This window comes from Bombina bombina, chromosome 3 (genome assembly GCF_027579735.1).
Source record: "Bombina bombina isolate aBomBom1 chromosome 3, aBomBom1.pri, whole genome shotgun sequence".
In the NCBI taxonomy this organism is placed as follows: Eukaryota; Metazoa; Chordata; class Amphibia; order Anura; family Bombinatoridae; genus Bombina; species Bombina bombina.
In genome coordinates, this window is record NC_069501.1 from 1,218,243,481 (window position 1) to 1,218,270,264 (window position 26,784).

Here is a 26,784-nt window from a genome sequence, read left to right on the forward strand (position 1 = left end):
CAATAATCTCCTTCAAACCAGGCCCGAATAGGGTCTGCCCCTTTAAGGGAATGTTAAGCAGCTTAGATTTTGAAGTCACGTCAGCTGACCATGATTTAAGACATAGCGCTCTGCGCGCCTGGATAGCAAAACCAGAATTCTTAGCCGTTAGTTTTGTCAAATGAACAATGGCATCAGAAACAAAAGAATTGGCTAGCTTAAGTGCTCTAAGCTTGTCAAGTATGTCATCCAATAGAGTAGCTACCTGTAAAGCCTCTTCCAGAAGCTCAAACCAGAACGCCGCAGCAGCAGTGACAGGAGCAATGCATGCAAGGGGCTGTAGGATAAAACCTTGTTAAATAAACATTTTCTTAAGGTAACCCTCTAACTTTTTAGCCATTGGATCTAAGAAAGCACAACTGTCCTCGACAGGGATAGTAGTACGCTTTGCTAGGGTAGAAACTGCTCCCTCCACCTTAGGAACTGTCTGCCATAAGTCCCGTGTGGTGGCGTCTATTGGAAAAAAAAATTCTAAAAATAGGAGGGGGAGAGAACGGCACACCTGGTCTATCCCATTCCTTAGCAATAATTTCTGTAAACCTTTTAGGTATTGGAAAAACATCAGTGCACACCGGCACTGCATAGTATTTATCCAGTCTACACAATTTCTGGCACTGTAATTGTATCAGTCATTCAGAGCAGCTAAAACCTCCCTGAGTAACACGCAGAGGTGTTCAAGCTTAAATTTAAATGTAGAAATATCAGAATCAGGTTGCATCATCTTCCCTGAGTCAGAGACATCACCCACAGAAAGAAGCTCTCCTTCAGCTTCTGCATATTGTGAGGCAGTATCAGACATAGCTCTTAAAGCGTCAGTATGCTCTGTATTTCGTCTAACTCCAGAGCTATCTCACTTTCCTCTAAATTCAGGTAGTCTGGCTAATACCGCTGACAGTGTATTATCCATGACTGCCGCCATGTCTTGTAAAGTAAACGCTATGGGCGCCCTGGATGTACTTGGCACAATTTGAGCGGGAGTCAAAGGATCTGACACGTGGGGAGAGAGTTAGTCGGCATAACTTCCCCCTCGTCAGATTCCTCTGGTGATACATTTTTTAAAGACAGAATATGATCTTTATTGCTTAAAGTGAAATCAGTACATTTGGTACACATTCTAAGAGGGGGTTCCACCATGGCTTTTAAACATAATGAACAAGGAGTTTCCTCTATGTCAGACATGTTTGTACAGACTAGCAATGAGACTAGCAAGCTTGGAAAACACTTTAAATCAAGTTAACAAGCAAATATAAGAAACGGTACTGTGCCTTTAAGAGAAACAAATTTTGTCAGAATTTGAAAAACAGTGAAAAAAGGCAGTAAATCAAACGAAATTTTTACAGTGTGTATAATAAGCTAACAGAGCATTGCACCCACTTGCAAATGGATGATTAACCCCTTAGTTCAAAAAACGATAAACTTTTTTTTAACAGTCACACCAACTGCCACAGCCTTGCTGTGGGCCTACCTTCCCCAACAAACGATTTTTGAAAGCCTAAGAGCCCTTTAGAGATGTCCTATACCATTCAGGGGACTCCTGGAGGAAGCTGGATGTCTCAGTCTGTAAAAGTTACTGCGCAAAAAAGCGCTAAATTAGGCCCCTCCCACTCATAGTAACACAGTGGAAAGCCTCAGGAAACTGTTTCTAGGCAAATTTAAGCCAGCCATGTGGAAAAAACTAGGCCCCAATAAAGTTTTATCACCAAAGTATATATAAAAACGTATAAACATGCCAGCAAACGTTTTATATTGTAAATATAAAAGAGTATTACCTCAGAAAGTAAGCATGATACCAGTCGCTATTAAATCACTGTATTCAGGCTTACCTTACATACATTTGGTATCAGCAGCATTTTCTAGCATTCACATCTTCTAGAAAAAATCTTAACTGCACATACCTCATAGCAGGATAACCTGCACGCCATTCCCCCGGTGAAGTTACCTCTCTCTTCAATCATGTGTGAGAACAGCAATGGATCTTAGTTACAACCTGCTAAGATCATAGAAATCACAGGCAGATTCTTCTATTTTTCTGCCTGGGACAAAATAGTACAACTCCGGTACCATTTAAAAATAACAAACTTTTGATTGAAGCAAGATAACAGCTACATTTCACCACTTTCCTCTTACTACCTCCAAGCTTGTTGAGAGTTGCAAGAGAATGACTGGATATGGCAGTTAGGGGAGGAGCTATATAGCAGCTCTGCTGTGGGTGATCCACCTGCCACTTCCTGTTGGGAAGGAGAATATCCCACAAGTAATGGATGATCCGTGGACTGGATACACCTTAGAAGAGAAAAAAAAACCTTAATATTAATACAGTATTTTATCAGAGAGATATTCAAAATAAATACAATCATTGAATTACAAAAAAACCTGATAAATCCCATTCTTTATTTAAACCTCTAGGTTCAAGAGTATCTAATTCAAATATCCAGAAGGATTCCCTTTGCTTAAGCAACAGCTCCCCGTCACCTTCTCTACAAGGTTTTGCTATATGATCTATAATTTGAAACTTAAGTTGGCTAATGGAATGTCCCGTTTTCCAAAAATGATTGGCCAGTGGGGCTTTCAAATTACCTGTGAGAATATTGCTTTAATGTTCAATAATATGATCTTTGGCGCTTGTCGATTCGCCAATATAAACACCACCACATGGACATATATATATTTATTTATAAATTTAAGCAGGTGAAACGTCCTTTAATATTGGATGTTTTGCCTGTATGGGGGATGATAGAATACTGAGCCTTTAGTAACATTATTACAGCATGAACAACCAGAATTTTTGGATGTAATATATTGAATATTAGTTTTCATATTCGAACCGACATTTGCTTTCACCAATTTAGTCTGAGTATTAGTGCCCCTTTTATAGGCAGGCATGGGGCTTACTTTAAATTCTTGTATATTGGGGTAGCAGTTTGTCAACCCGCCCCCCCCCCCAGTGTTTATTAATGATACACAGAATTTCATTACTTTGAGCATTATACTCAGTCACAAATATAAGCCTATCATTTTTAGTGGTTTTACTAGCATTAACATTTCCAGAAAACAGGACATTCCATTAGCCAACTTAAATTTCAAATTATAGATCATATAGCAAAACTTCGTAGAGGAGGTGACAGGGAGCTGTTGCTTAAGCAAAGGGAATTCTTCTGGATATTTGAATTAGGTACTCTTGAACCTAGAGGTTTAAATAAAGAATGGAATTTATCAATTTTTTTGTAATTCAATTTTATTTTATTTATTTTGAATATCTGATAAAACACTGTATTAAGGTTTTTGGTTTTTTTTTATGATTATCCCATCACAAAGATATCTAGCTGCCTTCAGTAGAATGAATTTGTATACTAGTAATTTCTTTTATACTAGGATGTGTGTGTTTGTGTACACAGTAATTTTTTGTGAAAGTTAATTGCTCTTTAGCACCACCTAGTGGTGTATAGGCATATAAAGATGCAATGTAGGTTTGTCAGGCATGGCATGATGAAGGGATAAAATCCCAAAACGTTGCCTGTTATTAAAATGTCCATGTGGTGGTGTTTATATTGGCGAGTCGACAAGAAGCGCCAAAGATCGTATTAGTGAACATAAAAGCAATATTCGCATAGGTAATATGAAAGCACCACTGGCCAATCATTTTTGAAAAACAGGACATTCCATTAGCTAACTTGAAATCAGATTATATAGCAAAACCTCGTAGAAGCGGTGACAGGGAATGCTTCTGGATATTTGAATTAGATAGTCTTGATCCTAGAGGTTTAAATAAAGAATGGAATTTATCAGTTTTTTGTAATTCAATGAGATTGTATTTTGAATATCTCTCTCTGATAAAATACTGTATTAATATTAAGGTCTTATTTTACGATTATCCCGTCACAATGATATCTAGCTGCCATCAGTAGAACGAATTTGTATACTAGAGGTTATTTGTAAATATATGTATGTATATATACACAGTAACGTTTTGTGAAAGTTAATTGCTTTTTAGCGCCACCTAGTGGTGTACAGGTATATAAAGCAGCAATGTATGTTTGTCAAGCATGGCATGAGGAAGGGATAAAATGCCAAAATGTCACCTGTTTGTTCTTGTGTCCTGTCATAATAAAGTTTTCTGCTGTCACCTTGCCGCTTATTTTAGTATCAATGTATTGCGGTCTAGGGCAGTGTCCCCAAGATGACGTGCAGCTATCTGCCTGTGGTGCTGGAACTCTGCTTTTGGTTTTTAAAAGATGGAAACGTCAGCTCATTGAAAAAAAAAAAAATGCGCTCCGGCATGGGAGGCCTGAGGTGCTCAGTGTGGCGAACGTTAGACAAATAACGTAACTCAGCATTAAGTATTTTATACTTAATGACTGAAAGTCCCCTTTATTTCTAGCATTTCACAAACTGTCAGTATATAGCAGGGTTACAATACAATTTATTTTATAATTATTTTTTAAAATAACCTCCAATTAAAATCAATATTTAATGCCTAAATTCTTTAGATTAGTTAGAAATGTATAAACACATTGAATTAGGTTTATAGAAACCAGATTCTTAATCAAATGATAGACACTTAAAGGGACAGTAAACACCAGAATTTTTGTTGTTTAAAAAAGGTAGATAATCCCTTTATTACCCATTCCCCAATTTTGCATAACCAACACAGTTATAATATACTTTTTACCTCCGATTACCTTGTATCTATGCTTCTGCAAACTGCCCCCTTATTTCAGTTCTTTTGACAGACATGCATTTTTTAGCCAATCAGTGCTTGCTCTTAGGAGCTTCACGTGGCAGAGCTCAATGTTATCTATATGAAACACATGAACTAACGCCCTCTAGTGGTGAAAAACTGTCAAAATGCTTTCCGATTAGAGGCAGTCTTCAAGGTCTAAGAAATTAGCACATGAACCTCCTAGATTTAGCTTTCAACTAAGAATACCAAAAGAACAAAGCAAAATTGGTAATAAAAGTAAATTGGAAAGTTGTTTATAATGACATGCCCTATTTAAATCATGAAAGATTTGTGACTTTACTGTCCCTTTAAGCCGTTATATTCTTTACAAAGATCATTAAAAAAAATATACCCGTAAAATTAACTTCACTCACAATCGTATTAAAATACCAGAATCTTCTGTTATTACTCAATAACTAGTTCAATGCCCAATATGGATTACCAACTTACTATGCTTAATTAATAACTACCAGGGGATTTAATCACAATAACCAGTTTGTGTACAGTTTTGAAAGAGTTCACTATAATGATTGACTTATAAATCTGGAGTGTAAAACCCTGTCTAGTAGATAATTTAGCAATAATGACTAGTTAAGACTACACAGGACTATGGATATAAGAATAAAATACAAAGTGCCCTTTTAAAATTACTAACTGCAATCTAGTGGTAGTTAACAAATACCTTTGTTAAAAATAAAAGATTAAGCTTATGTTCATAGTCCTGTATAGTTTAACTAGTCATTATTGCTAAATAATTTATTTGCTAGACAGACTTGGCACTCCAGATTTATAAGTCAGTCATTATAGTGAACTCTTTCAGAACTGTACATAAACTGGTTATTGTAGTTATTAATTAAGCATAGTAAGTTGGTAATTCATATTGGGCATTGAACTAGAGTTGGAAAACTGGAAAAATATACAGAGGGCGACTCCTAGTGCAAATCAGTTGATACAGTTGTAAGCCCCAAATGATCCCTTTAGAGAGATACTCACATATTATGGAGCACACTATAGTGCTAATGAGGCAAGCTGGGTATATTATGGTGGCCCAGCGCACATAACACTCTGGCAAGCAGTGGATCAATGTAGCAGATAAAAGATAGGAGACTCCAGAAGTATATCAAAAATGAGTTTTATAAATATAAATAAATGAACATAAAAACAATCAGTAAAACACGCTACGCGTTTCTCAGAGCTCACCACTCTGTTTCCTCAGGCAAGTTCTTGAGAACTTGCCTGAGGAAACAGAGTGGTGAGCTCTGAGAAACGCGTAGCGTGTTTTACTGATTGTTTTTATGTTCATTTATTTATATTTATAAAACTCATTTTTGATATACTTCTGGAGTCTCCTATCTTTTATCTGCTACATTGATCCACTGCTTGCCAGAGTGTTATGTGCGCTGGGCCACCATAATATACCCAGCTTGCCTCATTAGCACTATAGTGTGCTCCATAATATGTGAGTATCTCTCTAAAGGGATCATTTGGGGCTTACAACTGTATCAACTGATTTGCACTAGGAGTCGCCCTCTGTATATTTTTCCAGTTTTCCAGATCTTTTCCATTCAAGAGGAGCAGCCCTTCTCATGGTGCACAGTCAACTGGGACACTGATAAGTTTCCAGACCATCTACCTAGGCATTATCGTTGCCTTCACTAAATGTGAGTACAAAATCTGTGAATATATATTATCTACTTACAAAAATTGGCTACACTAGGAGGCGCCCTTTCTTTTTTTGTTTCAATTGAACTAGAGTTATCAGTTAAAACCAGAAGGTTCTGGTATTTTATTGTGATATTTAATGCGATTCATTGTGAATAAGGTTAATTTTAAAAATGTATATTTTTTATGATCTTTATAAGAATATTAACCGCATAAGTGCATCATTTGATTCATAATCTGGTTTCTATAAATATAATTCAATGCATTTATAAATTTTAACTAATCTAAAGAATTTAGGAATAATTATTGATTTTAATTGTTTAGTATATGCATTTTATTTGGAGGTTATTATAAAGAATAATTATTAAATAAATTGTATTGTAACCCTGCTATATACACTGACATTATTTGGAGGCGCTGCAGTAGATATTAAATTTTTCACATTTATATAATATATTTGCAGAAAATAGAGATTAAAAAAAATAAATAAAGTAGAAAGCTAGGGGGTATAATGCCTTTAATTAGGGGCACCTCTATATATAATAGTCTCCGTAAAGTTTACAGACAACCAATCCCATATGGTAAGAGGGGTCCCCTTAACACCTCTAAAAATTAGATAAGTACAAAAGAAGAGCGGGATAGCGCTATAAGCCACATAGCACTGCAATATACCAATATAGGCTGATCACTACACCTGTTGTCAATATATGGTATTATATAATGTATTATACACTGATTTACAGGTAAAGAATATATGTGAAGAGCAGAAAATAAATGGTGCACAAAGTCCACAAAAATGAAACTCTGATGAAGGGACTTAAACAGAATCAGCCCTTTGAAACGCGTAAGGTTTTAATGCTAAGGGAAGGACAACCCTCTGACAAAACCCCGGAATATTTGGTGTAAATATTTGTTGGGAAACAGTGAATTGAGAAAGAACATTTGCTCAAGTGCATTACCTGTTTGTTCCAGCTATATTTTATGCGCCTATTACATACCTCATTTGTTGAGGGTTTTAAATGAGTTTGACTAAGTCACTTGTTTGTATGTATGTTTATTAAAACGGTATTACACTATATATGTTTTTCTGGCTTCCTTCATGTGACGGGGATTGAGATTGAAAGTTTCCATCTACCTGAATACTGAGAGGGGCAAATTGTGAAAGGAAAAGAAGCTCTACTTTCCGGTGCATCCATACTTCAGAGGGTACTAACTTCTCAGCGATATCGAATCATCCTTACCTCATATGATTGAGGGTATTTAATATAAGTGCACACCCAAGGGGGAGCTGTATATGAAGAAACTACTCCTAGATATTGGGCTGTGTTGCAGTTTCATTTTTGTGGACTAGTGTTTTGCAGCCTTAAGCTATATTGTGTATGCCTGTCTATTAAGACAAATCACACAGATAAATATGAACAGAAACAAATAAACAATATACATTATTACATTATTATTATTAGATTTTGTTTGATTTAAGACAAATTTTATGTGTAATGAATCAAAATTGTTTTAAGGAAATTTGAGATAGATGTGGATGTTAAAATTAGAATTTAGCTAATGACTAATACTATTATTTAAGAATGATAGTATGCACCGATGTTCTAATCATAATACTGTTTTTAGTTTAGATAGATAATAAACTATATTTTACTGATGTAGTATGAAAAAGATTTATACAAATAGATCCAAGTCTCTCCTTTTGTTAATACCTGAAGGGTAGCTAGTTTGTAAAGTTAATATCCAAAAGATCTCCCTCTTATCTAGGATCATTTCCCCATTTCCTCCTCTACTCCACACTGGTACAAAATCTATGCCCTGCACCATTAGGGCATTAACATCTGCATTATGATTGTGTTTAAAGTGTCTCGCTACTGGTGTGTCTGAGCTTTCATCCTCAATGCTGCGGAGGTGTTCAAGAAATCTCTCTTTGAGTGGCCTTGTAGTTTTTCCAGTATATTGCTTAAAACAGATTTTACATGTTAATAAATATATTACATGTGTAGTTGAGCAGTTGATAGCATATTTAATTTTATGTTGTTTATTGGTTATCGTTGATAAACATTCATCTCCTTCTTTGACAAAGTTACATGTCCTACATATAGGCCTCCTACACTTGAAAAACCCTTTCTTTCTTTGTAGCCAATTCTTGTTTGTTATGGGTTTCAATTCTGACGGTGACAAGTAATTTGACAAGGTTTTTCCTCTTTTGGATATATAATTGCAGCCTCCCTGCATAATTTCCTTGAGTATGGGGTCAGAATATAGTATTGGTATAGAATTACGTACTATGTTGCAGATTTTATTATATTCCAAACTATAGTTGGTAATAAATTTAAGTTTATTGTAGTGTTTCAGTATTTTTCTTTTTATTAGTGTTTAGAAGTTGCTCTCTAGGTATATTGTCCACGTTGTTTTTTGCTTTATTTAATACCTCATCTTTAAAGCCTCTGTCTTTCAGTCTTTCTAGAGTAATCATAGCATGTTTTTGATATTCTTTTTCATCAGTGCAGTTACGTTTTAATCTAATTAGCTCCCCCTTAGGGATAGCTTCAATGACATGCTTAGGGTGACCAGAATCATATTTTAAAGTGGTATTTCCTGCAGTTGGTTTCCTAAATAGGGTGGTATTTAAATTGTTTGTATTCTCATCAATATAAATATTGAGATCTAAAAAAATTAACATTGGTAATGCTGTAATCGCTTGTAAATTTAATACCACATTCATTATGGTTGAGGTATTGACAACATTTTTTGACCTCTGAATCATCTCCATCAAATACAAACAATAGATCATCTATGTATCTAAAAAATGATATATATATATATATATATATATATATATATATATATATATATATATATATATATATTATATTTTAAAATTATTTTTTGAAAAATTGATTCTAATTTTTTTGTTCATATTTCAAAATTAATATTTTTGAATAATTTTTTTCTCTTCTTCCTTATTGGTCAACATTGTATTAGCGTTTTAATTTAACCAAATACTAAGACAATATAATGTCTGTTACTAGAAGTGAATCAATTGAATCTATACGTAGTGTTGAAATATGTTCCCTAAAATTGCCCGATAGGCAGAAACGCTTAAAATAGAAGCCATTACTCACGTTAAAAATAGATATAAGTATTATAGGGAGAATTAGGCGCTTACATTAAGATGCTGAAGACTAAGGCCAAAAATATTGCAAATATGGTGTGGTGAAGGCTAAATATTTCAAGGGCTGTTAAAAATTGGGCCACCCTCAAAAGCAGAGGAAACGTGACAAAATAATTTTAAAAACTTGGGGCCTGCTCCTCTATGTGAACGATGAAATGTACAATAATACAATTGAAATACAAAATTCACAATTGGAGCAACTGAGGGGTGAAAATTATTCCTTAAGTTTAGATGAGGAAGAACAAGTCAAGGATAAAATTGAGGAGTTTGCCCAAAACATGGCCACCTTACAAAAATATAACCAGAGTTTAGTAGCCCAGATAGAAGATTTGCATAAGCAACTCTCACAAAGCCAAAGAGAGTTAAGTGGTTTAAAAAGGCTGTATTGTCATAATGAAAACCCCTCTATTAGCAATGAGGATAATTCTAAATACCTTACAGAATTGATCAGAAATGAACTACAGAACTTTAGGGAAGCATTTAAACAAAGGACCCCCTATTGGGTCAGAAATACACTTCAAAAAAATAGACAGTCACCTCATGTTATAAATTCAGGGAACTGCTATACCTCAGAGGAGGGAAGCTCTAGTAGTGAGTCAGAGGGCGGAGCAAGCTACGCAAATAGCCCACGTAGTACTAATGTATGTAGGGGGTCTCCCCATAGTAAATATAGGGAGCGCTCCACCCCAAAAATAAGGTCTCTAGGAAAGCCCAAGATATGTCTAATAAGGTATATGACATCTCTAAAATAATTGCTTTCTTAAAGGATGCAGTACCTAAATTTTCCAAAAAATGGAACCACTTCTGTTATTGACCACTTATTGAACTCTAAAAATGCTTTATCCAACATGAATGTTACTAGTTAGCAGTCAAAAATTTAATTTCTGCCCTGGGTATTTGTGGGTAAACATCACAAATTCATTGCTTCACTGAAGGATATGAAAATTCATTCCTGGAGTGAAACAAAAAAAAAAAACCAACAAAAAAAGACAGTGCAGAAAAGAATTTGAGAACCGCATCGAAAATAGCTGTATACAGTTTAAAACGTGGCGCGAATCAAAGCCCTATAGAATTCCTTTCTGTACTAAAAAGTGCGTACAGTATGGTCGAAGATTATCCCAAATTTGAAAGCTCAGAATTAGTGAATTTATATTTTTCAAAAGCATTGCCTGCGCACATCAAAATTTAGCCAGAGATTTTGATTAGCACTGCTCATTGGACTGGCTGATCAAAGAGAGTACAAAGTTATACTCTATTCAGCAGTCCAGTGAACAGGGGATTTAAAAAAATAAAAAAAAATAAAAAAAAATGTAAAAATGACTTGTCTGTTCAAGTGGGCCAACTTAGTACGCAAATAAGTCAATTATGTACACTATTTACTAATATGAGTCAAGCTTTTACGGCTCAGCACCCTAATCCTTTTTTAGGGGTACAGCCAGTGGACAGCAGTGGGCCACAGACAGCCAAATACTGCAGTATTATGTGAGAGAGGTTAGAGATATACCAAATAAAACGATAAATGTCAATAATGGTACTAATCATGTTCTCTTTAGCTGTGATGACGAGCAACTTCAGCCTGGAAGCTTTAACAAATCTCTTCCTTTGCAGTATTCTCTTAACCTTATTTCCACAGATGCAGTACACAGGAACCCAGCCAGCCCTATTAGAGTTCTTCTGCATCAGGTAACATGGCGGTTTCAGGTAACTCGTGGCAAAGCCAACAGATGTGTAATCATGCCAATTCTATGTGTGAAATGGTAGAAACTGCAGGGAAATTATGTATTAGCTGAACTCCAGGTACAGACTCCAACCCTATCATGGGATTAATTTATACTGGATCTCAGGCAACCATTTTATCTCACAGGTACTACACACAGCTAAATGAGCCAACACCCCACAAACCCTTTAAGTGGCTCTGAAGGTAATATTTTTAAAATTTCGCCTGGAAAGATAGCAAATATTTCCTTAGACGGTGATGTATTAACCATATACCTCCACAAGAGGGACCCTAAATCCCCTAAAAGGGGGGAGATCATTCGTAATTCATCGCAGAAATTGTGAAAGTTGAGGATCTATTTATCCCTATGCAAGTGCATGATCTAGGTAAAATCAAATATGCTAAATTGAACTTAAAACAGGAAGCTAGCTATATAAGCTAAGGCTTATTAGCGCAGATCACTGAACTTAAGGTGATTAAATCTCTCTCTCCCCAAGACCTGTGTCCATGGCCTGGATGACCGGTCTGAAAGCTATAATATGACAGCTAAATGTTTATTATCTATCTCTATAGGTAATAAATCAGCAAAACACCTGTTTAGTTTTAAATACTCCCCATAATCAAATATACATTTGCAATGATCTCTTACATAGATTTGATTTACCTTTGCCTCTGGAGCAGGTTAAAGGGGGACCCTGAAATCAAACCAGCAAATGCCATATGCTGTAAATATGCAGGTGTCTAACGATGTTGTAATCCCTGCTGGGGCTGATAAATTCCTCTTATCCTTAGAGGTAAAGAGGTCAGATTTAAAAAAAAAAAAACACAAACAAAAAAAAAAACCCATTTATGAAACACTAATTTGCCTCTCCCATAGATTGCAAAATCTGGGTATAACAATGACCCATATTCCTCTGCTAAATATTGGAACTCTTCCAATACATGTTATCATGCATAATCTGACCCCACAGGATATAACCTTATCCAAGGGAACTACCATAGGATATGCGCTGGAATCAAGTTATTACACTTTTGGATTCCAGAATAATGTAATGAAATTAAAAACTTCTGAAACACTAATTTGCCTCTCCCATAGAATACAAAATCTGGGTGTCACAATGACCTACACTCCTTTGGTAAATATTGGAACTATTCCAATACATGTTATTGTGCATAACATGACCCCACAGGATATAACATTATCCAAGGGAACTACTATAGGATATGCGCTGGAATCAAGTTATTACACTTTTGGATTCCAGAATAATGTAATGAAATTAAAAACTTCTGAAACACTAATTTGCCTCTCCCATAGAATACAAAATCTGGGTGTCACAATGACCTACACTCCTTTGGTAAATATTGGAACTATTCCAATACATGTTATTGTGCATAACATGACCCCACAGGATATAACATTATCCAAGGGAACTACTATAGGATATGCGCTGGAATCAAGTTATTACACTTTTGGATTCCAGAATAATGTAATTGGGCTAATACCTGAAGGATACTTAACTGAAGAACAATTAATAGAACAATCCTTTGCATCTATTTATCCCTTCAGCTCAGAGGAAGGCATCTGTAGAATTGAAGAAGCCTCTCTAGTATTTGATCAGCTGATCAAAGAGTAAGAATACCCCCAATACCCAGAATCATGGGAGCAATGTAAATTATAATCAAGGGGATCTCACCTCTAGATTAGAAGAAGTCTATCAAATAGGACAGCCTGAAATCTTCCCAGGATTTCAGCAAAGAGTCGAAGAGCAAATCTCCTTAGCTAATGGCTGTTCCAGTGATTAACGCCGACAGCTACGAGAACTCCTGATGGAGTACAAGGATATTTTTGCTAGGGATTCTTATGACTGTGGGCCTATAGACTTGCACATTGCAAGAATCCAAACAGATCCCAATGCACCACCTGTCTTTGTTAAACAATACAGACTTCCTTTAGCCTCATGATTCTCTTGCAGAAATCATAAGGAATCAGGAAGAAAGGTATTATCAGACAGGTGCACAGCTCTTATAACAATCCTATTCTAGGTGTTTTTAAACCCAATGGCGTATGTGTGCTGACTTAAAACACCTAAACAAACTAGTGTAAATGTCTGGATGGCCTGTGCCATATATTGGCCAGTGTCTAGCTCAGATGCAGGAATTTAAAATATTCACTGCCACTGATTGTGCACGAGGATATTGGACCATAAAGGTACATGAAAAGGACCAATATAAGCTTGCATTCTCGTTCTAAAAAGGTGCAGTATACATTTGTATGGATACATAAATTCAAGACATGAATTTGCTGTATTCGTGCATAAAGCTATGCCTGATGCACTGGAAAGGGGGACCTTATCTTATGTTGATATTTTAATCAAAAGCACAGACTTTGAAAAACACATCACAGAGCTTAAACACGTCCTCAGCCAACTTAAAAGGGCAGGTGTCAAATTATCCCTTCAAAAAGCTCAATGGTGCCGCTCTCATATAAACATCTTGGGACATGAAGTTACTTCTGAAGGGTTAAATCCTCAGAAGAAAAAAATGTGGAAGCTAATTCTAAGAACCCAAATTTTCTCTTTCGTGATTCTGATAGAGCATGCAATTTTAAGCAACTTTCTAATTTATTCCTATTATCAATTTTCTTCGTTCTCTTGCTATCTTTACTTGAAAAATAAGGTATCTAAGCCAGGTTGTTCACCAAAAATGGGCCTGTATCTAAACTTACATTTGTGCATTTCAAATAAAGATACCAAGAGAATGAAGAAAATTCGATAATAGGAGTAAATTAGAAAGTTGCTTAAAATTTCATGCTCTGATTCACAAAAGAAATTTCGGGTTCAGTGTCCCTTTAAAGGAATTGCGATTATTCCAGGGTATGACAAATTCTCGCAAAATTGATAATTATGCAGAATTAGCTAAACCACAAAAAGGACGTGAAATGTCACTGGAGTGAGACTCAAGAGACAGCCATAAAGGAGCTGAAGAGAAAACTCACTCAAGCACCTTGCTTATCGTACCCTGAAGGGGGTAAAACCTCTCTTCTTAGAGACAGGTTACACAGACCTAAGCTGCTGTTTTATACCAAAAGCATGATAATTTAAGCAAAGTCATTGCTTATGCGAGCAAAACTATCCCCAGTAGAAATAAAATTTAGCGATTGCGAAAAAGCCCTCTTATCTACTGTATGGGCTCTACAAAATTTCTGCAGCTATATACAGGGCGAGAAAATTATTGTATAAATGGTCCACCAGCCTTTGCTATATCTGCAAAGTGAGACAATAAGAGATCGAAATTTGTCTAATAGCCGCATAACAGCTTGGACTCTTTCCTTACAAGGCTGTCCCTTAGAAATTCACTATAAGCAAAACAAAAAGAATCCAGTCACACAGGCGCTTACTGAGCTTCACGACTGTACTGCTAAGGATCATGGGGAAGAATTGTTAGAAGATGAAAATTGCTTTCCCCATATAAAATATATAATAATGAGGACCATTGTCAAACATTACCTTGGGTGTATGTTGATGGTTGCTCTTACCATGCCACCATTGATAATGAGCGCAGATTAGTCGCCGGCATCGGTATAACTTGGGCAAGTTGATTCCCAAATATTTCTGTAGGATTCAACATTGAACCGAGATCCAGTCAAGTTGCAGAACTAACTGCTGTTCAAAAACCATTGAGATGGCTATTGAACAAGGTATTCATGAATTTGTGATCATTACTGACTCAAATTATGTGCGTGACAGTTTTATTGAATACCTGCCAACTTGGAAAAGAAAATGGCATGCAGAAAACTAACAAACCAGTCAAGCATGGCAAGTTGTTCGGCGAGATTAATAATCTAGTGGTGTCCAATGATTTAACCATACACTGGAAAAAGACCAAGGGTCATTCCAGGATTCTACGTCCTGATAAGGAAGGCAATGATGTTGCGGATTCATTAGCCAAACAAGGAGCCATAACTGGAGAACTCCTGAATATCAACCACTTAATGGGTGCAATTCAGGTAGAAGCCATTACCAGAAACCAGGCTAAACAACAGAGTGAACCTAACCTGGTACAATGGAGTCAGGATTCTCCTAGTGAGGACCTGATCACTAGTCAAAAAGAAGACCCCATTGTAGGCATATCCTATAAACACATAGAAGATCCTGAAAGCAACCCCATCTCAAAAGAGGACGGTATTGGCAAGAAAGATCTTAAAACCTTAATGAAATCCAAATCACAATTCAAGTTACAGGATGGTTTGTTAATTAGAACCTCCAAAACTGGCATCCAGCAATGGGTGATACCTATAAAGTTCAGAGGTTTCATGCTTCAACATGCCCATGATGCTCCCACATCTGGTCATTGTTGTGTCAAATTAACGTTTGAAATATTGCGCGATTACGCCTTTTGGCCGCATATGTTGAAAGATGTTCCAACCTACTGTCAAGGTTGTTTAACCTGTAAACAATTCCAACCCACTGCTCCAACGCATAAAGCGCAATTGCAGAAAAGGGGGATGGTAATGCCATGGTCAGATATACAAATTGATTTTATTGGTCCAGTGACTAGGTCATCTAGGAGGTAACAAATACAGGTTGACAGCGACATGTCTGTTCACTAAACGGGTAGAGTGCATCATTACACCTAACAATAGTGCTGAAAAATGCGCTTTGCTCATCAACAAAGTGTTTTACAGATTTGGTTTGCCCCAAAGAATCGAATCCGATAGGGGAACCCACTTCACTAGCGAAGTGATGACTAAAATGTGGAAAATACTAGGGGTCAAAAGAAAGCTCCATATTGCATATAGAGCTGCCTCAAGTGGTGGTGTAGAGCGTTACAACCAGTCCATTGTGAAAATCCTCAAAAAGTTAGTGAATGAAACAGGTAAAGACTTGGATGTAAAATTACCACTAGTCCTAATGGCATAAAGAGAAACTCTAAATGCTGCCAATACGCATCAATATGTGGAGAACCTAAGAAAGCACCTGCAATATGCCTTTGCATTTACTCAAATGAACATAGAAAAGTCTGCAACTGCCACTAAAACCTATTATGATCTCAAAATGTCCAAAAAAGTATATGAAATAAACAAAGTTTCTTTATAACTTTGGAAGAGATCAGGTTAAGGAGAAGAAATTTCTTCCATTATGGAAGGGTCCTTTTGTTATTACCGACAAAATTTTAGCAGTGCCTCCAAATAATGTCAGTATATAGCAGGGTTATAATATAATATATTTAATAATTATTATTTAAAATAACCTCCAATTAAAATGCATATACTAAACAATTAAAATCAATAATTATTCCTAAATTCTTTAGATTAATTAAAAATGTATAAACACATTGAATTATATTTATAGAAACCAGATTATGAATCAAATGATGCACTTATGCGGTTATAATATTCTTACAAAGATCATAAAAAAAACAATAAAAAAAAAAAAACAAAAAAAAAAAAAAAACCACACCTTTAAAATTAACCTTATTTACAATGAATCGCATTAAAATATCACAATAAAATACCGGAACCTTCTGTTATTAACTGATAACTCTAGTTCAATGCCCAATATGGATTACCAACTTACTATGCTTAATTAATAACTACAATAACCAGTTTATGTACAGTTCTGGAAGAGTTCACTATAATGACTGACTTATAAATCTGGAGGGCCAAGTCCTGTCTAACTAGTCATTATTGCTAAATAATTTATTTGCTAAACTATACAGGACCATGAAAATAAGCTTAAAATACCAATTGTGTTTAAGTTTACCAGCTTCAATTAGACTGTAGCAATAATGAATGTCTGATTAAAATATTAAATATACAATTTCTTACACTTTACCAGTTCGAGAATTCAGTTCATATCCAAATATGTCTATCGTCATATGTCTTAGAGGAATTATGCACATTTGTAAGAGAATTAATCTTGATAGTCTCTTATCCACAAAGAGTGTCCCAACGTATGTCTTACAGAAAACTGTTCGCACACTGGTCTCTCTTGTAAGCAAAAGTGGAAACAGCAGGATTGCAAACAGTCACCAACCAAAATTTTTCCACCAAGATCCGTTCTCTCTCTGTGCAGGGAGTTTGTCTGAGACAAAACGCCTCCTCACTTCTTAATCATTCGATAGATTTGGATACGCCCTTTTCTCTTATTGGATACTGGGAAATTTCGTTCAACAGCCAAATACCTTTTGGCTGTAATACTGGATTTAGGCCATCGGGGGCAGCAGACAAGACAGTTTCATTTTTAAACTGCTAACAGTAAATACAGTGTGCACGTGTGTGTATATATACTTAATCTAGATTAGAAAAAAATGAAAAACTTCAAAAAGGAAAAGTATCAGACAAAAGAAAAAATTATAAAAATAGTTAAAACTTAAAATCAACAATGATTTAGCATAGAACTGCTGTTCTTAGCACACAACCTGTTTGAGGCTAAAAAGGTCTAGCTCCCCTAATTGTCTACCTATTATTGAGTATAGTTTTACTAACTATTGTTGTTGATAAATATACCTAGCTATCTTTAATCACTATGATTTAATCACTTAAATGTATAGCTCATTCTGAGGGGAAAAGAAAGTGTGTTATAGTAATGGTTTATATTACTATCATATACTTATTAAATGTTCATTATCTTGGAAGGAAGAGATAGGGGAGAAAGCAGTACAGTACTGGACCCTAGTCTTATTAGTCTTTGTACTGGATGCCGCTATTAGTTATTTTTTGAGGTAGAAAAAGCTGGTTTCTATTCTCATATATTAGATCTATACTAGGGTACTAGTTCCTACTAAGACCTTACTATTTTAGTACTATTAGGTCTACTTAGTAGCTAAATTAAATCTAAATTCTCTAAGAAAATCTATTTTTAATGGTTGTACTGATAAGTATGACTTAAATTGATAAATGAGATGGAATATAAAAGAATTAAAGAATAGAATAAAATTATATCTAAAGGAGATACTTTTTCTTGGTAGGGATGTTGAGGAAAGGTATTTGTGATTGTTTGCTATATATTGGATAACAAACCCATATTTAGAGACTCTTTAAATAATTATATTTCTAGTTATCTGAGTATTGGACATATCTATCTTTTGTCTGATTGATTGTTTATTTTTAAATTTTATAGTAAACTAAGATCATTTAAAATATATATATATATATATATATATATATATATATATATATATATATATATATATATATATATATATATATATATATATATATATATATATATACACACACACACTGTTTATTATTTCGTCAGTGTGTCAGGCAACCCGGAGTTAAACTATAGAAGATTATCTGCGTACCCGTAGTGTGTCTAATTGAATATGTTTCAATTGATTAATTTCAGAAATGTTAATTTATATGTTTGTTTATTTTGTGATTATTTCTGTATACCTAGTCTATGAATAGGTTCACATCATATTTTTTATTCATGCCTTGCGGTGTTTTGGTCTGGAACGTAAAAATCCAATATACCCCTCTCCTAAAGGAGTTTCTTGCTTCTATCTCCTCCTAATGGATATTTTTCTAACTGTTCTATTGCCTTAAATAAAAAAAAAATAGGCAGTCTTTGTTCATGTGAATGAAAATGTTTAGCTACCGGGGTTCTTGGTGTTTCTTCCTCTATTGAAGAAAGATGTTCTCTAATACAATCTTTTAGAGAACGTGTTGTTATGCCTATATATTGTTGTTGGCATAATTTGCATGTGAGAAGATATAAGATGTGAGTGGATGTGCAGTCCATTCTTTGTGCTATTTGGTATGTTTTTTTTGTTTGTGAAGAATTAAAAGTTAGACTTTTCTTAGTGTATAAGCAGCTTTAACATGGAATCCGACCACATGTATAGTTGCCTTTTGTAGGTGTAAGCCAGTTGGTGTTGGCTGGAGTTTTTTGTGGAATTTCTGCATAACCATATCACGTATAGTTGGTGCTTTTTTTGCCACAAATTTAATTCCTTTTTCTAGTTTACTTCTTTATGTAATATCTCCGATCAGGACTGGTAAATATTTCTTTATTATCTTGGTGATAGTGTAAAATTGGTTACAGTATTTGGTAATGAAACATCTCTTCTCTTGGTATTATTGCTTTGTCCTCTGTGTTTAATGTTCTATTTGTTGCTGATCGTTTACTCTTTAAGAAGTTTCGCCCTATCCATACTTGCTACTTGTTGTTTAATATGGAGTAAGGTGCGCTTTAGGCATCCTCTTGCTATTAGTCTTTGGGTAAGTTCTTTGGCTCGTTTATTATACAAGTGTAAGGAGGTACAATTTCTCTGTATCCTTAAGTATTGGCCTTTAGGAATACCTTTCCACATATGTGGGGCATGACAGGAGTCTGTTCTTAAGATTGTGTTTCTTGATAATGGTTTTCTGTAGGTGCTGGTTATCTCAACTTCCAAATCATGTTCTAGTGTTAAGTCTAGTAACTCAATAGATGTCACTCGTTTTAGACGTGAAGTTTAAATTGTGTTACTAAAAAATGTGATAATTTCTTTTAAAGACAGTTCTGCGTTCTTTCTGAAGATTAAAATATGATCTATAAATTACCATATACAACCACTTTGTCCTCAAGGGCCAGTCCACCTCCAAACAAGTATTGGTTTTGAAAATATCCCATATATAAATTGGCGTATGAGGGGGCGAATTTCGCCCCCATTGCCATACAACATTTTTGGAGGTAGTAGTGGCCCTCAAAGACAAAAGTAGTTGTGTGTAAGCAAGAATAGTGTAAGATCCTCTAGGAATCCAATAAATCTCTCTGGGAAGCTTGTGTGACGTTTTAGCATGTATTTAGGGACATGTAAGCCTTCCTCATGAGTTATACTGGAATATAAGGCTTAATAGTCAACATGTGTAGTTATCTTGCCATTTGATTCATTGTACCTGCTGTATGAGGTGTGTGCTATCCCGTATGTATCCTGGTAAAGACTTAATTGGTTTCAGTACATTATCCAACCAATCCCCCACCCTACTAGCCACTATGGGCCTACCTGGTGGATTGGTGAGGATCTTGTGGATTTTGGGTACTATGAGAAAAGTGGGGATGGTGGGATTTTCTACCAGGCAATATTCTGCCAATTTGTTAGTGAGGAAGCCCTCTTCTGAGGCTGAGTCCAAAAGGTCATGAAGCTCTTTATTGTATTTGTTTGTGGGGTTATATGTCAATTTGGAATATGTATTAGTATCATTAAGCTGGTTTAATGCCTCTTTTTTTATAGTCCGTTGTATTTAGTACCACCACAGCACATTTGCCTTTAGTACTGCCAAAAGGCTAAGATGTTCTATGACGTCCAAAAGGCGTTAAAGCCCGGTGCTGTTAGAACAGCATAGAACGTCCTAAGGATGCTAAGGGGTTCAAACTGTATGTTGTGTGAGATTACCCACTAAATGTTGTGTGTTTCTGCCCCTTTAAGACTGTGAGCATCTGCCGAACTGCCCTTTAAAGGGATAGGAAAGTCAATATTAAACTTGCCTGATTCATAAAGAGCATGTAATTTTAAGACACTTTTAAATTCACTTCTATTTTCAAATGTGCTTGTTCTTTTAGTATCCCTTCTTGAAAAAGAACATGCACATATACACCACTGGGAGCTGCTGCCAATTGGGTGCCTGACCACATTTGTCTCTTGTGATTGGCTAGCTAGATGTGTTTAGCTAGCTGCCAGTAATGCAATGCTGTTCCTACAGCAATGGATAACAAGAGAATGAAGCAAATTTGATAAAATAAGTAAATTAGAAAGTTGTTTACAATTGTATGTCCTGAATCATAAATTAATTTTTGTTGGGGTTTACTATTCCTTTAAGGTTTCACTGTGTAAACATTACTGCTATCAGTCCCTTTAAGACAGAGCTGTGGTGCTAGTTGAGCCTTAAAAGGCTGTTTTTATTTTTTTAGCCTGTCCCTTGAAGACTGTGTGACCTGCCCTCTAAGGCTGTGCAAGCATTTTCTCAGCAATTTGTACAGTAGGTACTGACAGGGCTGCAGTTACAAATGTACAAAAACCATGTAGGGTTTGATACAATGTATCCATGTAGATGAGCAGAGCTGGAGAAAGTCTATAGCTAAGAACAAGAACTTTAACCCCCAAAATATGGCTCCCTTTTTGCTCCTGTAGACACAAACACTGCAGTATTGTTAGTAGCCATCATCTGAACCCCCATACCAATTTTTTAATAAAATAATGCACTATGGCAAAAAAAATAATTTAGACCGCTAAACTCAGATTATAACACAGCAATAAGTACAACAGCAAGCTAAGACCATGAAACACTGCGTTGATGTTTCTAAAGCTTCCCCACATTATCCCTTTAATTAAGCCAACAACCGCTACCTCCACCGTGACCTTCTCTACCACCAATGGAAACTCCTCGAACAACTGCGCCACTGATTAGGGCCGCTGAAGTTTTATAGGCAGCAAATAGCGGATTCTATTGGCCAGCGGTTATCTAACCACGCCCTTCAAGCCTGGTGATTGACAGTGGGAGGCACATGCACTAATGCTAGAGTTGCTTATCTTTCTTCAGCAACCGAAGAGTTAAACGTTACAGAATGAAATGGATGACAACATGAAGACATTAAATATTGCAGTTGATTATATTTTAAATAATATTACGTGTATTATACATTTATATATTTTTAACCGTGGTGCGGTATTCATAATTAGGTTGCTTTAGCCAATGCGATCTATCGCTATTATGTAAAACTTTTTTTTTTTTTAAATGTGGATTCAATGTAAATTTATTTATTGTATTGATAAAGTTTTTGTTGAAAGCTTTATTTAAACGCATATGCTTTTTCCCGTACAATAAATGTAAGTGGGGTCATAGAGAGGAAAAAAACCATGAGCGGCTCAACTTTAATACTTGTCCGGTGCATTATGGGATGCAATGTCGTCGCATAGAGAATTAGATGCCTAAATTTAATTCTAGCCGTGCGCGCACTCGTGCAACTAAGCGCTCTCTGAGCTGCCTGCCTCCTCTTACCCCTATTTTGTGCGCGTGCGGAGGCGCGCGCTCCCTTACACACACACTCTGCTAGTCTCTCCCTCCTCCTCCCGCCTTCCACCCTCCTCCAACCAAAAATCCAAGATGGCGACGGCTGGCGCGGAGGCTCCGGCTTCTGCGGTGGTTAGCCCTGTGGAGGCGACACCGAGCGTTGCTGGGGCCTGGCCGGATTTCGCAGTGGTGTGCTCTTTTCTGGAACGTTACGGAGCCTTGCTTGACTTGCCCGAACTCACCTTCCCCGAGCTGGAGGTGGCGCTGGAAGAGACCGGCGCAGGTGAGGAAGGAGGAGGGGATGAGGATGGATGGAGGAGGAGCACGGGTGGCCGGGGCTGCTTGTTGTGATGGAGTGACTGTGGGGGGACACTCATGTGCAGCCGCCCTTCTATGCTTTATTATGAATTCTCATTGATTAGGCCTTTTATTGTCAGTAATCGCTGTAAAATAACGGTCCCACTTCCTCAGCACTTGTCTTGACCATCATCATTCTCCACTTATTGTCTTCTTTGTATCAGTAACACACTCTGACCTGTGAACAGGTTATTCTCAATTAACTGAGTCTTGCTCGTTAACTGCGTAATGTGTAATAGGGGTTTCTGGCCATGAAGAGGTTAACAGATCCTGGCCTTTACCCCTAAGCAATGTGGTCCTCCCTCTCAAGCATCTAAAGTGTTAATCTTTGACCTGGGGGTTTGATAATCGTTTATCTTGCTTTGTGACTCCCACTCTTCACTTCAACCACAGTGCTGCTTTACCACTACAGTTGTTGGACTTTCCCTGACGGATATATCATTTATCTGTCATGCATGTGGATTCATATGCTGATGTTGTGCTTGTACACAATTTAGCACAGAGTCTCCCATCCTTTTATAGTTTAGATCATCTTTGCACACTTTTTACATTTGTGTAATCTTGATGTTATTTATGTGCATGAATGCCTAAGGTGATCCTCTAATACAGGGCTGAAAATAAAACTTAAAGGGACCCACATTTTTTTTCTAATTCAGAAAGAGCATGCAATTTTAAGCAACTTTCTAATTTACTCCTATTAATTTTTCTTCGTTCTCTTGCTATCATTATTTGAAAAAGAAGGCATCTATGCTTTTTTTTTTTGGTTTCAGAACTCTGGACAGCACTTTTTTATTGGTGGATGAATTTATCCACCAATCAGCAAGGACAACCCAGGTTGTTCACAAACAATGGGCCGGCATCTAAACTTACATTCTTGCATTTCAAATAAAGATACCAAGAGAAAGACGAAAATTTGATAATAGGAGTAAATTAGAAAGTTGCTTAAAATTTCATGTTCAATCTGAATCATGAAAGAAAATTTTTGGGTACAGTGTCCCTTTAAGTTTTAGGCAATATTAAATGAGTGGCTTAAACATTTTAATTGATAATATGTAACTATTAACAGTTGCAAATGTATTGATTTTTATCAGCCCTAATTTTGTGTTACTCTGTACAAAGACTATAATTTAAAGGGTTCTCTGGTACTTTATCTGAAAATTACAGGTTATATATCTTTATCCATCTGTTTGCTTGTTCCCACAATTATAAAATGCATTAATGGATGAGTTAGCAGGGCACAGGATGAGCAAACCAGACATTTGCTTAAACCAAGATTTTAGGCAATGGTGTGCATGTTAAATCTAATATCTTTAGTAAACAAATTTTGTATCAATATAATATTTCCAAATATAAGATCCCTGAGTATCTGATCTTTGCTAAGGAGTAATGAGGCATTGTTGTTCAGTTCAGCCTCATCCCAACTGCTTTGCAACTTGTGGGCGTAGAACACTGCCTGCTGCTTTGGGAAAAGTCTGTGCTCAGGTTGCTTGATCTGGAAGAAAATCAGATCTGTTGGTGAGGGATATATATATGTATAGCATTACTTCCCCAGCCTTTACGTATATATTGCGAAGCACTGAAAATAGGGGACGTAATGTATCCTGTGCAAATTAAAATTCTCTAGTGAGCCGCAGTGATTATATATTTTTATTTTGGGGGGGTGCTGAAAAAATACTAAATGTTAAAGTGTGAATCAAGCAGATGCATTGTTTATCCTTTTGTTAGTGTATAATTTGACCAGTGTATAAATTTGTATTGCCCACTCAAGACAGTAACTGGCACTGTTTACTGTAGGCCTTGGTAAATCCTGAGAACAAGTGAGATGAGTCCTAGAATCTTATTTGTGGCTAGCTGAGATGATTTACGTTTCTGCAAACACCTATATAAATACATTTGTGTCTTGCTCATTATTTCTGTTGTCTCCTACTTAATAATTTGACAGCTCTAGGTTTAAAGGGACATTTAGAGAATTTTATGTTAAAGGGATTGTAAAGTCAAAATGAAATGTTTATTATTCAGATAGAACATGCAATTTTTAACAACTTTCCAATTTACCTCTATTAAATTTGCTTTGGTATCCTTTGTTGAAGAATTAAAGGGAACGTAAAGTCAAAATTAAACTTTCATGATGTACTTTTATCAAATTTGATTTTCTTTCTATAATTTGTTGAAGTATGCATGTGTCTATTGCGCTCCATGGCAGCAGAGTTTGCAACATTGTATATCGCTTCAGTAAACAATGTTGCAAGCGCTGCTGCCAGATGGCTATGCTCTATCTGAATTTTAAAAGAAAATAATTATTTTCATAAGTGTTTTATGCCATTTTAAGCAACTTTAATTTACTCATATTAATTTTTCTTTGCTCTCTTGGTATCGTTAATTGAGATAGGAGCCGGACCATTTTTGGTGTTGCACCTGGGCAGCGCTTGCTGATTGGTGGCTACATTTAGACACCATTTTAGAAAGCGCTACCCAGGTGCTGAACCAAAAATGGGCCGGCTCCTATGCTTACAGTCGTGCTTTTTCAAATAAAGATACGAAGAGAGCAAAGAAAAATATAGGAGAAAATTAGAAAGTTGCTTAAAATTGTTGTTCTATCTGAATCATGATAATTTTGATTAGACTATTTCTGTAAGCCTGATAGGAGTGTGCACAAGTGTGTAACATTCAATGGTAGCAGTGTTTACAACTTTGCAATAAACGTTGCAAGCACCGCTGCCAGATGACTAAAGACACGTGCATGCTCCTGAGCTCACCCAGGATTACCCTTTAATGAATGATACCAAGAAATCTAAACAAAAAATTGATAGTAGAAGTAAAGTGGAAAGTTGTTTAAAATGTCATGTTCTGTCCAATCCATTTAAAAGAACATTAAATAAAATGTGTATCAAATCTTATCTCTTCTATGATTATAAAAATATATATATATTTTTTCTTTTCAAATAAAGTTTAATATATTCAGTATTACAGAAATAATAAAAAGTAAAAAATATACATCCAAGATATTTAGCTGTATGATACAAGTTTTATATAGGGAACAAATTACTTTATTAGACCGTGTTTCATTGAGTTAGTATTAAAGGGACAATCAAGTCAAAATTAAACTTAATGATTCAGATAGAGCAGCAATTTTAAACAACTTTCCAATTTACTTCCATTAACAAAATGTGCACAGTCTTTTTATATTTATACTTTTTGAGTCACCAACTCTTACTGAGCATGTGCAAGAATTCAAAGCATATACGTATATGCATTTGTGATTGGCTGATGGCTGTCACATGATACAGGGGGAGTGGAAATAGACATAACTGAAATTTATTTAACAAAAATCTACTACTCATTTGAAGTTCAGACTAAGTGCTATTGCATTGTCTTCTTATTGTGCATTTGTTGATTATGCAAATCTACAGTGTTGACTGGTCCTTTAACTTTTCAATTCAAAGGTAAATACGCACACTATCGTACATTATGGAAAAAGGACAACCCCTGTTGGTATTTTGTTGTTATAGTAAATTGTATTGATGAGTTATAACACTATCAGTTTAACTTCTTTTTTTTTTTTTTTTTTTAAGTAATATAGCGGAAAGGGGAGATGTGAATCAAGTGAGGTGGGGAAAAGTGAGTATAATAGAATACTTTATCCACTTGGGTAGTGAGGAGCTCATTATGAGAATTGATGTAGTTTTGCAGTTTAGGTATTTCCAAAAATAGGAGTGTGTGAATATTCTGTATTATTGTAGTGTTGGGAACTGTGGTCATGGAGTTAAATTCTTCTTTCCAGAAATCTGTAAGGAAAGGGCATGACCACCAAATGTGGTGCATAGAGCCTCTTTGACCGCAGCCCCTCCAACATTTATCGCCAATGTGTGGGATGATTTTATGTAGCCTGGGGGGGGGTTAGGTACCAGTGACTCAAGAATTTGAAATGAACTTCCTGTATGGTAGCGGATGATGAAGCTTTGGTCGCTGTTTGAAAAGACCTGTTCCATAGTTTAAGTTCAGGTTCCGTGCCTATTTCTGCATACCAGGCCCATACATATGAAGGTAGTGTCGGCTCATCTGGGATTAGGTGTATTTTAAACCGAATGGAAACAGTATGTCTTGGTGGTGTT

At 35.9% G+C, this 26,784-nt stretch overlaps 2 protein-coding genes across 2 annotated transcripts in view; one reads left to right on the forward strand and one right to left on the reverse strand.

Annotated features, from left to right (window-relative positions):
* The window catches only part of AAMDC (adipogenesis associated Mth938 domain containing), a 232,868-nt gene extending 211,088 nt beyond the window's left edge, over positions 1-21,780 (reverse strand). The window contains exon 1 of the mRNA XM_053708684.1: positions 21,652-21,780. The gene's annotated coding sequence lies outside the window, so the exon portion shown is untranslated. The remainder of the gene's footprint in view (positions 1-21,651) is intronic.
* A 615-nt stretch (positions 21,781-22,395) lies between these two features.
* Positions 22,396-26,784, forward strand: part of RSF1 (remodeling and spacing factor 1) — a 411,197-nt gene continuing 406,808 nt past the window's right edge. Inside the window, exon 1 of the mRNA XM_053705598.1 lies at positions 22,396-22,598. Coding sequence (XP_053561573.1) covers positions 22,409-22,598 — 190 coding nt within the window. The 5' untranslated portion in view covers positions 22,396-22,408. The remainder of the gene's footprint in view (positions 22,599-26,784) is intronic.